The sequence below is a fragment of the Thalassophryne amazonica genome, chromosome 6 (genome assembly GCF_902500255.1).
Source record: "Thalassophryne amazonica chromosome 6, fThaAma1.1, whole genome shotgun sequence".
Taxonomy (NCBI): domain Eukaryota; kingdom Metazoa; phylum Chordata; class Actinopteri; order Batrachoidiformes; family Batrachoididae; genus Thalassophryne; species Thalassophryne amazonica.
Window position 1 is genome coordinate 129,160,108 of NC_047108.1, and position 13,246 is coordinate 129,173,353.

Genomic DNA, 13,246 nt, shown 5'->3' on the forward strand with positions numbered 1-13,246 from the left:
GAATTCTAAAACCTGACTGAAACTCTTCAAATAGACCATTCCTCTGCAGATGATCAGTTAGCTGTTTTACAACTACCCTTTCAAGAATTTTTGAGAGAAAAGGAAGGTTGGAGATTGGCCTATAATTAGCTAAGATAGCTGGGTCAAGTGATGGCTTTTTAAGTAATGGTTTAATTACTGCCACCTTAAAAGCCTGTGGTACATAGCCAACTAACAAAGATAGATTGATCATATTTAAGATCGAAGCATTAAATAATGGTAGGGCTTCCTTGAGCAGCCTGGTAGGAATGGGGTCTAATAAACATGTTGATGGTTTGGATGAAGTAACTAATGAGAATAACTCAGACAGAACAATCGGAGAGAAAGAGTCTAACCAAATACCGGCATCACTGAAAGCAGCCAAAGATAACGATACGTCTTTGGGATGGTTATGAGTAATTTTTTCTCTAATAGTTAAAATTTTGTTAGCAAAGAAAGTCATGAAGTCATTACTAGTTAAAGTTAATGGAATACTCAGCTCAATAGAGCTCTGACTCTTTGTCAGCCTGGCTACAGTGCTGAAAAGAAACCTGGGGTTGTTCTTATTTTCTTCAATTAGTGATGAGTAGAAAGATGTCCTAGCTTTACGAAGGGCTTTTTTATAGAGCAACAGACTCTTTTTCCAGGCTAAGTGAAGATCTTCTAAATTAGTGAGACGCCATTTCCTCTCCAACTTACGGGTTATCTGCTTTAAGCTACGAGTTTGTGAGTTATACCACGGAGTCAGACACTTCTGATTTAAAGCTCTCTTTTTCAGAGGAGCTACAGCATCCAAAGTTGTCTTCAATGAGGATGTAAAACTATTGACGAGATACTCTATCTCCCTTACAGAGTTTAGGTAGCTACTCTGCACTGTGTTGGTATATGGCATTAGAGAACATAAAGAAGGAATCATATCCTTAAACCTAGTTACAGCGCTTTCTGAAAGACTTCTAGTGTAATGAAACTTATTCCCCACTGCTGGGTAGTCCATCAGAGTAAATGTAAATGTTATTAAGAAATGATCAGACAGAAGGGAGTTATCAGGGAATACTGTTAAGTCTTCTATTTCCATACCATAAGTCAGAACAAGATCTAAGATATGATTTGACTGTTGCCAAGTGCTTGCTCATAGGGGGTCGTTTTGACCGTTGGGGTTTTTCATAATTATTGTATGGCCTTGCCTTGCAATATAAAGCGCCTTGGGGCAACTGTTTGTTGTGATTTGGCGCTATATAAAAAAAAATTGATTGATTGAGTGTGCATATCATGAATGCTTGAATGAATTTGTGAGAATCTACTGAATCTACTGGTACCTTGTTTCCCATGTAACAATAAGAAATATACTCAAAACCTGGATTAATCTTTTTAGTCACATAGCACTACTGTATATATATGTACTCACTTATATTCTATTTTTCATGTAATCTGTACACATTAGTATTTATGCACCCACCAGCAAACATTGCAATATACTTTAGTCACCTTTCTTTAATGTAAATATTTTTCATTTCTTTACTACTGTACGATTCTGTGATTTTCTCCACTGTGGGATCAATAAAGCTTATTTTATCTTATCTTAAATATGTTGATAGCACTATAGCAGAATCCACACAAGTTGGGCAGAGGATCTCCATTTAGTCAATACATGTGACAAAATTGTTGAAATGTTTTAAAACAATATTCCGCAAAGAAAGATTGGAAGGAATTTGTATATTTCTTCTTCTACAGTGCACAACATCATAAAATAATTCAAGGAATCTGGAGGAGTTTCAGTGTGTATAGGGCAAGGGCGCAAGCCTAAACTTAACACCTGTATGTACTTATGTATGTACGTATATATATATATATATATATATATTCTATTTCTACCTCATTCTCTTATCTTATTGTATTATTACAAGTATCATTATTATTGCCTATCCTTGCACACGCTGTTTGATGAACAATTTCCTCCACTCACACCCATCTTGTGCGTTTTTTTTTTTAAGAGCTGAAGTAACGTGAATTTCTCCACTGTGAGATCAATAAAGTCTTATCTTATCTCATCTTATCTTAATCTTTGATCCATCAGACAGCACTGCATCAAGAGCAGTCATTCATTAATAGCTGCTATAGCTGCATCTGCAAGGGATTATTTTGGGAAACCTTTGTGAAGCACTCCACTATAGAGTTACATTTAAAAAGCCACTTAAAACCAATGAGCAAAAGAAGAAGCCTTATGCTGTACAGAAGTGGTGTCAACCTCTCGTGGCCAAGAGGCATCTTGGTTGGATCATCACACAATGGAAATGTGTACTGTCATGAGATGAATCACTATTACAGATCATATTTGGAAGAAATGGACATCAGGTGCCAAGGATGAATAGGACCTTCCAGACTGTTATCAGCAATAAGTCCAAAAGCCAGGGTCTGTCATGGTCTGGGATTGTGTCAGTGCCCTTGGTGAAGGTAATTTACACTTCTGTGGTGAATGCAGGAATGTAAAAAATTACACTGAGAGTTTAGAGTAACATATGCTGCCATCAAGACAACATCATGGCTGTCTATCCATTTTTCTAGAAGAAAGTGTAAAACCATATTCTGCACACAATACAAGAAGAGGGAACTGCCTGCAGTCTTGACATGTTCTCAGTAGAGAAAGTGTGGAGAATTTTGAAATGAAAAATGCAACAATGACGACCGCCTACTGCTGCACACCTTTAAGATGTGTTTGTAGAAGGAACAGGACGAAATAACACCTGAAACACTTCATCAATTGGTATTTTCAATGCCAAAGTGTCTTTTATGTGTTGTGAGAAGGAATGGCCACATTACAAAAGCTGGTAAATGTTTTTGTGGCCCAGGTTTGGATGTATATTAACAAATAAAATGAAGTTGACCACAGAAATCTGTTGTGATGTTCTTGTGCAAAACAATATTGACAGCAGCCTGTCAGGTCTTATGTTGATGTTAAAATTGTGCATTTTTAAAATGTGGCTGTTAACTAACTTGGATATCTGATAGGTTGAGTGTAAAGTCAGACAGTGATGTAATGACTCTCATATTTCAAGAAAATTCCTCATATCTTAAAAAATGAAATATTACCCTGACCTTTTTTCCTTTAATGTGTCTGCAAAGACACTTTATAATACTTGTAGATTGTTGAATCCCTTAAATGTCAGCAGAAATAAGCAGTTTTCTACAAATGTCGCCTCTGTTGTAGAAGAAGCACTGACTAAAGAAATCGTACGGCACTGCTCACGTCTTACTTTTCTACTTCGGACTGGAAGTGTGCAGAACCTGACATCAGTACTGTGGCTATAATCAAATAACTGAATGGAACATTAAGAACCTGATGAGCAGAAGAGCTTTGTCTTCATTGTCTTTTAGGATTCCAAACTTTTTTTTTTTTTTTTTGTCATTCTGCTTGATTCGCTCACCTTGAAATTTTTGGGTTTCTCTCATGCTCTTTCTCAGGATGCCATGGTGGTGATTCTGAAGAGCCTTGTGCCCGGCTGTCTTTTCAACATCATCGGCTTTGGCTCGACATTCAGATCACTGTTCACAACCAGCCAAACCTACGAAGAGGTACAGAAACTAACACTGATGTTATGTAGCCACAGAGTCGTACCCATCAGGCTCCAGAGTACCTTTTTATTGGAGTGGGGGGTGGCCGACTGACACTTCATGCTTCCATGTTTCCGTATTTGTGGTGAGAGCATTGTAGTTCAGTATAGCTGTGTGAGAGCCTTCATTTCACACTTCTGCACATACTTAGAATGCAGTTGTGGGTGTCCTCAGTTTCTCTGTCCCATGACCTAGGGTCCCTTTATTGAGAGAGTGGCGCCAGCTCAGAACATGGCACCATTTTGGTTCCAACTGCGCTGAACTACTGAATGAACCTTTCATGTTTTGCTTTGCTAACAAAATTTTAACTATTAGAGAAAAAATTACTCATAACCATCCCAAAGACGTATCGTTATCTTTGGCTGCTTTCAGTGATGCCGGTATTTGGTTAGACTCTTTCTCTCCGATTGTTCTGTCTGAGTTATTTTCATTAGTTACTTCATCCAAACCATCAACATGTTTATTAGACCCCATTCCTACCAGGCTGCTCAAGGAAGCCCTACCATTATTTAATGCTTCAATCTTAAATATGATCAATCTATCTTTGTTAGTTGGCTATGTACCACAGGCTTTTAAGGTGGCAGTAATTAAACCATTACTTAAAAAGCCATCACTTGACCCAGCTATCTTAGCTAATTATAGGCCAATCTCCAACCTTCCTTTTCTCTCAAAAATTCTTGAAAGGGTAGTTGTAAAACAGCTAACTGATCATCTGCAGAGGAATGGTCTATTTGAAGAGTTTCAGTCAGGTTTTAGAATTCATCATAGTACAGAAACAGCATTAGTGAAGGTTACAAATGATCTTCTTATGGCCTCGGACAGTGGACTCATCTCTGTGCTTGTTCTGTTAGACCTCAGTGCTGCTTTTGATACTGTTGACCATAAAATTTTATTACAGAGATTAGAGCATGCCATAGGTATTAAAGGCACTGCGCTGCGGTGGTTTGAATCATATTTGTCTAATAGATTACAATTTGTTCATGTAAATGGGGAATCTTCTTCACAGACTAAAGTTAATTATGGAGTTCCACAAGGTTCTGTGCTAGGACCAATTTTATTTACTTTATATATGCTTCCCTTAGGCAGTATTATTAGACGGTATTGCTTAAATTTTCATGGTTACGCAGATGATACCCAGCTTTATCTATCCATGAAGCCAGAGGACACACACCAATTAGCTAAACTGCAGGATTGTCTTACAGACATAAAGACATGGATGACCTCTAATTTCCTGCTTTTAAACTCAGATAAAACTGAAGTTATTGTACTTGGCCCCACAAATCTTAGAAACATGGTGTCTAACCAGATCCTTACTCTGGATGGCATTACCCTGACCTCTAGTAATACTGTGAGAAATCTTGGAGTCATTTTTGATCAGGATATGTCATTCAAAGCGCATATTAAACAAATATGTAGGACTGCTTTTTTGCATTTACGCAATATCTCTAAAATCAGAAAGGTCTTGTCTCAGAGTGATGCTGAAAAACTAATTCATGCATTTATTTCCTCTAGGCTGGACTATTGTAATTCATTATTATCAGGTTGTCCTAAAAGTTCCCTAAAAAGCCTTCAGTTAATTCAAAATGCTGCAGCTAGAGTACTGACGGGGACTAGAAGGAGAGAGCATATCTCACCCATATTGGCCTCTCTTCATTGGCTTCCTGTTAATTCTAGAATAGAATTTAAAATTCTTCTTCTTACTTATAAGGTTTTGAATAATCAGGTCCCATCTTATCTTAGGGACCTCATAGTACCATATCACCCCAATAGAGCGCTTCGCTCTCAGACTGCAGGCTTACTTGTAGTTCCTAGGGTTTGTAAGAGTAGAATGGGAGGCAGAGCCTTCAGCTTTCAGGCTCCTCTCCTGTGGAATCAGCTCCCAATTCAGATCAGGGAGACAGACACCCTCTCTACTTTTAAGATTAGGCTTAAAACTTTCCTTTTTGCTAAAGCTTATAGTTAGGGCTGGATCAGGTGACCCTGAACCATCCCTTAGTTATGCTGCTATAGACGTAGACTGCTGGGGGGTTCCCATGATGCACTGTTTCTTTCTCTTGTCTCATGTCTTTTTCCTGGTTCTCTCCCTCAGCCCCAACCACTCCCAGCAGAAGACTGCCCCTCCCTGAGCCTGGTTTTGCTGGAGGTTTCTTCCTGTTAAAAGGGAGTTTTTCCTTCCCACTGTAGCCAAGTGCTTGCTCACAGGGGGTCATTTTGACCGTTGGGGTTTTACATAATTATTGTATGGCCTTGCCTTACAATATAAAGCGCCTTGGGGCAACTGTTTGTTGTGATTTGGCGCTATATAAAAAAAATTGATTGATTGATTGATTGATGTTTTCAACATTAAAAAAAAAAATCATTTAACCACATACAGCAACACATCCAGATACAGGTGTTATCAAAATAAATATAAACATAGTTAAGCTATCAAGTTTACATAAATTTACAATTTATGACGATTTATTTAATTGATTGAAAGCAAAAAAGTATCAAATCACAGCCATTTGTGTCTGATTTAACAGGTGCATGTCAGGCTGCAGATCCGAGTCAGGCTTTTAATCACGGAAATGACTCCGGTCCCACATGTGAGAGGTTTTTAGTGGAAATACATTGAGATCAGATGGGACATTTTAGCCAATGTGAGCGAAAAATCTGTTATACAAAATCCATTATATATGGTGTTTATTACATGGAAAACAATATAAAAAAAACATTGGGACTTTTTTGTTTGCTGACTGTGAATATCTGGTTTATACGATGACAGTTTAGGTCAGTTTTACTGAACATGGGACTGAATAATAAATTTACCTCTCAAAACGTTGATGATGAAGTCGCTTCCATCCCACACGCTGACTTTATTTTCCCAAATTTTTCTTCTGTTTGGATCTGAAGGGAATCTGTACATCTTGAAGCCCTTATTATGTCTTTTTGTGCCTCCAAATGCACAACAATCCAACATTTTCAGAGAATAAATAAATACAACGGCTGGCTTTACATGCAGACAGATTAACAGCAAACACTACTTTGGCCCCAAAATGGCACCATGAGTCATGTGGCCTTTTTTTTTTTCTGACTCGTCATGTCGCTACTCTCTGAATTAAGGACCTCTACCATGACCAGCTTCCTGTACAGTAGGTCCTTGGGTATCCTACCATCTCCTACCTGGTAAACACTACGTAGCCAGTGCAGGTGACATTGGCGGAGTAGAGCGCTTAGCTTAGGTTCGTGTGTTATACATCATACTGATAAAGTGAGGAACCTTGGGGTAATTTTTGATCCTATGTTGTCCTTCGACCTCCACATTAGAGACATTATGAGGACTGCTTTCTTCCATTTGAGAAATAAAGTGAAGATTCGTCCCATCCTGTCTACGGCTGATGCTGAGACTTTGATTCATGCATTTGTCTCTTCTAGATTGGACTATTGTAATACTCTATTTTCTGGTTTACCGCAGTCCAGGATTAGGGGTCTTCAACTGGTTCAAAATGCTGCTGCCAGACTTTTGACACAAAGCAGAAAGTTTGACCACATTACGTCCGTTTTGGTGTCTCTGCAGGGGCGGTCCTGGAGGCGGGCCGACCGGGGCGGCATTGCGGGGGGGGGGGGGGGGGGGGCGGCACGAGCATGCGAAAAAAAAAAAAAACGGTCAAAAAAAAAAAAAACTGTCCAAATAAATAAATAAAACCGGGGTGGGTTGTCCTGACAGGGGAGTTCGTGGTTACGTTACTGCAGAGCGCCCCCCCCCCCCCCATCTCACCTCTCGTGTCAGGTGAACAACGCTGCACAGTGCAGAGTTTGTGCAGGGGGAGGGGGGAATCATTCAATGTTTGGACGAGGAGGTGGTCGAAACATAATCATGGATAGGCAACGATCAAAGCCATCAGGTGCCCAATTTCGAAAGAAAAACAAAGAAGAAAAGGAGAAACGAGCAAAGGAAAAAGGTATGTATTGATTTACGTATTCATGCAGCTTCACAGTACTTTACAGAGTTTAATAGTGAAACAAAGACTGCAGCGAAACGAGACGAGTCATTGGATAAATGCTGAGCTTTGTCCCGCCCATCGGACGCTCAGCTTCTGCATGATGATTGGATGATCTGTCTGAGGCTGAATCCCTTTTTGATTGACAGCGAAATGAGCGAATCAGCGATCTTTTGGTGTAAACATCCGTGGGAGCATTTTTTAATTTTCATTCTTTTCTGAGTTGAACCGGAGACTTTCCTAATCCTCTTAGCGGCATTTTCTTTGTTAAAAACGACTAGCGACAAATCGAGCTTCTATTTCTGGTGGGTTTTTTTGTAGTTGCTTGTGTTTGCAGACTGACTTCTATCACTCTTTCTGTCTTCTATCTCAGTTTCTGTTCCTACCGAGCAGCGGGTGCTGCTGAGCTCCTCCACCGTCACAAAGCGCTCACAGGCGGACAAACTTCACACGAGCCTCGCGCCAGTCCCAGCTAGGTAGCAAGCTGCACATAATGGCAGCCAATTTCAATGTTGTGGATTTTGGTGAAACCATTTGATAGTCTTCCTTATGAAGAAGCCGTAGCTGCTGTCATGGCTTCAGCTCTCAATGGTTTGCAGGCCAAAGTTAAAGCAACAGCCCCCAGGTCAATGTTTGTGCATTGCTCTGCACACAGACTGAATCTGGTTCTGTCTCAGGGGGCTAAATGCAGAATATTTTTTGCATCACTCTCTGGGTTTGCCACATTTTTCTCTAAATCCACAAAGAGGATGTCTTTTCTTGAGTCTGCAGGCTGCTCAAGGTTGCCCAGAAATGCTCCTACTGGATGGACTTTCACATCACGGATAGTGAGCACTGTGGAAAACAATTATGATGCCTCCTGCAAACGTTTGTATATAGACTGTTTTCCTCTTACTTCTTTTTCACTTCTTCTTATTTATGACAAATTATTGTGGTTTGCCATTTTTGCCTTTAAAGAGTGTTAACTTCTTCACTTGTTGCTTCCTGTTACTTATGATACACAATAGTGTTTGTTATTTCTTCTTATGTGTACATTAATGGGTATAGAATTTACCTCTGTCGTTAGTTCATTTATTTATGATACATGATTGTGTTTTACCATTTTTGCCACTTTAATGTATAGGGGTTTTTTTTGTACATTTTTTGTCACTTCATGGTATTCTGTAATATACAGATTGTTTAACTTCTTTTGTTATTTATATGGTGCGACTTTAATGGAGGTTTAAGTCTTGTTCATTATGGTGAATGATACTCTATGATAATGCAAAGTGCACTCTGTTGGTAAAACTGAATGACTTGTGCAATATTTTGACCATCGGGTGGCGCTGTAGTGCAGTTATGCTTTCTTAAATACCTGTACTGTACATAGTTGTAATGTGAAGTCACTGAGTCTTTTGTTTTTTTATGTTCAAAAACTTTATTGAATAATTATTGTTTATCTTTGTGTTTGTTATTGCAGTAGACATTAAAACCGGAAATTTGTTCTTGAAAATAGCTGTTGTGAGTTAATTTGTGGGATTGTGGGTGTTCTGGACGAAGTTAGTGTTTTCATGGGTGGTGGGGCGGAGGTGGTGGCCACTTTAGTGTGCGCGGTGGGGGGGGGGGGCACGCAGGGGGTTTCGCCCGGGGAGTAAATCACTCTAGGACCACCACTGCGTCTCTGCACTGGCTTCCAGTCGCTGCAAGATCAGATTTTAAGGTTCTGTTATTAGTTTATAAGATTGATCATGGACTTGCTCCTCCCTATCTGGCTGACCTGGTACGGCCCTATGCACCAGCTTGGGCCCTGCGTTCTCAGGGTGCAGGACTTCTATGTGTTCCCAGGGTGAATAAAAAGTCTGCCGGTCACAGAGCTTTCTCCTACCGCGCCCCAGCTATGTGGAACGATCTGCCGGCACACATACAGTAGTCTGATACTGTGGAGACTTTTAAATCACATTTAAAGACTCATTTGTTTTGCTTGTTTTATCATTTGTCTTATGATGTGTTTTTATTCCTGTATTCCTGTTTTTTTTTTTTTTTTTTTTTTTTTTGCCAGCTTGCACTCGGCGGAGACAGACGCACTTTTCTCTTCTCCCTCCCTCCTTATCTTTCCTGCTTCTGTGGCGTGTTGTCTGCGAGGCTGCAGCTTTGCTCTTCTGGAAACAACAAAAATGGATCTGTTAAAGTGGTCTTTGAACGCAATTGACACTATTTTTTCTACAAGATATTCGGGGGCGGAGGACCCGACCTGTCCTGCCGGGACGCATGTGATGGGTTACGTGATGGACTCGTGGAGGAGATGGCAGGTCATGTGCCTTTACATGCTTTCTGTGGAGGACGTCGAACATGTATATATATTTGGCTTGGTGGTGACCGGCTTTCTGCTGTGTGGAGCGGGCATGGTGCTGGTTTACCAGAAAATCAAGAAAGTGGAAGCAGCTTTGATTGGGCCTTCCAGGCTGCCCTACATGATTGATTCGATTGGGAAGGCAGTGGCTGCGCAGTTGGCGGGTGTTAACCGCACACTGGAAAACATCTCGGGCAGGATTGCAGCTTTGGAAACCCACTTTGACCGTCTGTAAAGACCACATTCTACATTCAGATGTATTGAGAGCCACTCTGTTCTCAGAACTGTGGAATCTTTCAGGCGTCTGCTAATCTGGATATTCATTTGGCCTCCCCAAAACACAGCTGCACTCCAAGGCCGCTGTGATAAAAAACCTACTCAAGAAGATCAACACTTAAGCCTCGCTCCCCTGGTCATCCCCCTCCCTTCTCCAGCGTCAGAGCATCTCCAGCTCTGACGTTGACTGTGGACAATGGACTGCTCAGGGCTGAGCCCTTCCCCCTCCAGGATTGTCGGACAAGGCCGTTGATGGCGCCTAATAGGCTGCCTCCGGAGTGTTCTGATAAACTGGACCTTCAAATCTCGGTTGTCGTCCTGCATCTTTGTTTGTCTGTGTGATTATTGTTTTTCTGTGCTGATGGGGGTTTTTTTCCTCATTGCTGCTGTGTAACGCAGCGGCTATGAGGGTTTTTTTTTTTCTCCTTTTTCCCTCTTGTGTGCTTTTTATATGTGTTTATGTACCGGGCCGGCCTATGTGTGTTGTGTGTTATGTGTGTGTCGTTTGTTATGGGTCGGTCTTGGTTTGCTCAGCCCTGCTGTTGACCAAGGCAGGGATGTACATCTGGAGCTGGTCCCCGGGCGCCTAATGGCAAATTCTGCTCCTACTGGCAATTAGGATGGTTAAATGCAGTAGACACATTTCATTGTGCAGGGAACATGTTCTTTGTGCATATGACAATAAAATTCTTTTGAATCCTTTGAATCCTTGAATCCTTTTATGGTTTTGTCTTTTTATTGTGTTTTAAAAAATTTTATTCAGTTTTTTCTGTTTTTATTATGTCGTGTGAAGCGTTTTGAGATGATCTCATCATGAATTGGCACTATATAAATTAATAAATTTGAATTTTGATTTTTTAGAGAAAACACTGATGAGATACCTGCTTTGGAAAGGACCTCATTGTTGGTGACCTTGACTTTCCACAAGACACCCACGATCTGACATTGCCACCTCATGGGAGGAGTCCTTAGCTGTTGAGATTAAGAGACAACAGAGAAAGGCTCATGGAGCCATGAGCTCACTGGGCAGATGTTTGCTTGGGTACCGCTGGAATGCGTTTGTATCAAACAAACATCCCAGTTTACTTTAAACCAGTCAACACCTTGAGACAGAAATTAGTTCACCCTAAGGACAGGATCCCTAGTTACAAACAGAGCAATGTAGTGTATCATATCAGATGTCAGGAAAACTGTAACGAACACTACATAGGTGAGACAAAGCAACTTTTACACAAGAGGCTATACCAGCACCGCAGAGAGGTCACCAGTGGACCTCAGTCTGCAGTTCATCTCCACCTGAAAGACACTAACCACACGTTTGAGGACAAGGAAGTTAAAATATTAGCCAGAGAGAAGAAATGGTTTGAGAGAGGTGTCAAGGAAGCATTCTTTGTAAAACAGTTGAAACCCAGCCTTAACCGCGGAGCGGGTCTCAGACACGCTTTGTCCCCTGTTTACGATGTGGTACTCAGGTCAAAGCAGTTTCAGTCTTTTGTTCATGGTAATGAGTCATTCACGTCATCAGGAGAGAGTCGTCAAGGGAGCCATCAGGGGAGGCTTCCGTCCTGTCATTAGGAGAGTGCTAACTAGAGCACAATAGGTGCTAATTAGAGCTATTGTTTAGTCACTAGCGTGTAGCAGTCAGCCTCTCGGTAGGTGGGGTCTGGTTAGGTTAAAAAAAACTCCAGCTTTTGTTGGCTTCTGGTTTATTCTTCTCTACAAGAGTCAAGACAGAAGTCAGACTTCCAGAGCAAGAATTTTAGCTGAGGAAGCTTCTGTGATTTGAAGCGAAACGTCCTCATGTCAAGCAACCCAGTCCAGTCGAAGATTTAAGCTTCTCTACTATGGAAACCACCTGGACAACTGAGAACCTACACAGAAATATCAAAGAAATGGTTACATGAGGAGACTCAGATTAGGAGTATTGCTGGGATTTTAAGGAAACATCAGTTACAATATTATGGTGATGTGGCATGTTTATCTGGGCATGATCCAGTATGCAGATGCCTCAGTACTGAGGAGCTCAGTGGTTGGAAAAGCCAAGGAGATGCCCACATATCACTTGGCTGCAAGAGTTGTTGCTGATTTTTTTTGGCTGCTCCCATTTAGTTTGGGGTTGCCACAGTACGAGATCTCTCGTAGATCCAGCACAGATCTGCATTGGGATTTGACATGTTTTACATCAGATGCCCTTCCTGACACAACTCCATTTTTTCCCTGGAGAAACACACACAGTCCCTGGTTTTCTGAAGAGTTCTATTGGCTACAAGAGATATATGGCTGTTTTCAGTCAGTGGAAATGGACTGGTTATCTGCCGGGGTGGTTGCTATCCACCACGCAAGGTGGATGTGGCAACCTCTGGCACTAGCACATGGAGCATAGACCTTAACATCATATTTTTTATTAGATTTTGGTCATGCTGGAGAGATTTGTTTTCACTGAGCCTTTTACAGATAGAAGCAGTTTTCCTTTTTAAAATTTTAGCACATATTTGTCCAAGGGTATCCAAACATTCGGATGCAACATATGTTGCTAATTAATTTGTGAAGTAATGCACAATGTAAGAGAACACTTGGTTTTACTGACAATCATCAGCAAATATTCTCTCCTCCACATCTTCACGGTGCAGGAAGCCCTGGCTTTGGCTTGTGACTACATCCGCAAAATCAGGGCTGATATGGGGGGAACCAACATCCTGAGATCGCTCAACTGGATCCTGAGACAGCCGTTGTCCAGCGGTCATCCGCGCCTGCTCTTCCTGCTCACTGATGGGGCTGTTAGCAACACAGGCAAGGTTATAGAACTGGTCCGTAGCCACGCACGCTACATCAGGCAAGTATGAACTCACCCACATTAACAAATGACCTCTTTCTTGGTTGCAGAAGAAGAGATCAACCATGTTTCACACTGGTACCAATATTTGTTTGTTGTCAAACTGTTAAGAACTCCAAATGTATCACAAAACCACCCTTTTGACACTGGGCACATTTATCTTTGTAGGCATTGCAACACTTAGTCCAAATAGTTCTTTAC

At 41.1% G+C, this 13,246-nt stretch overlaps 1 protein-coding gene across 1 annotated transcript in view; it reads left to right on the top strand.

Annotated features, from left to right (window-relative positions):
• Positions 1-13,246, top strand: part of vwa5b1 (von Willebrand factor A domain containing 5B1) — a 131,119-nt gene that overhangs the window by 74,639 nt on the left and 43,234 nt on the right. The window contains exons 9-10 of the mRNA XM_034173444.1: positions 3,478-3,588; positions 12,843-13,045. Coding sequence (XP_034029335.1) covers positions 3,478-3,588; positions 12,843-13,045 — 314 coding nt within the window. The remainder of the gene's footprint in view (positions 1-3,477; positions 3,589-12,842; positions 13,046-13,246) is intronic.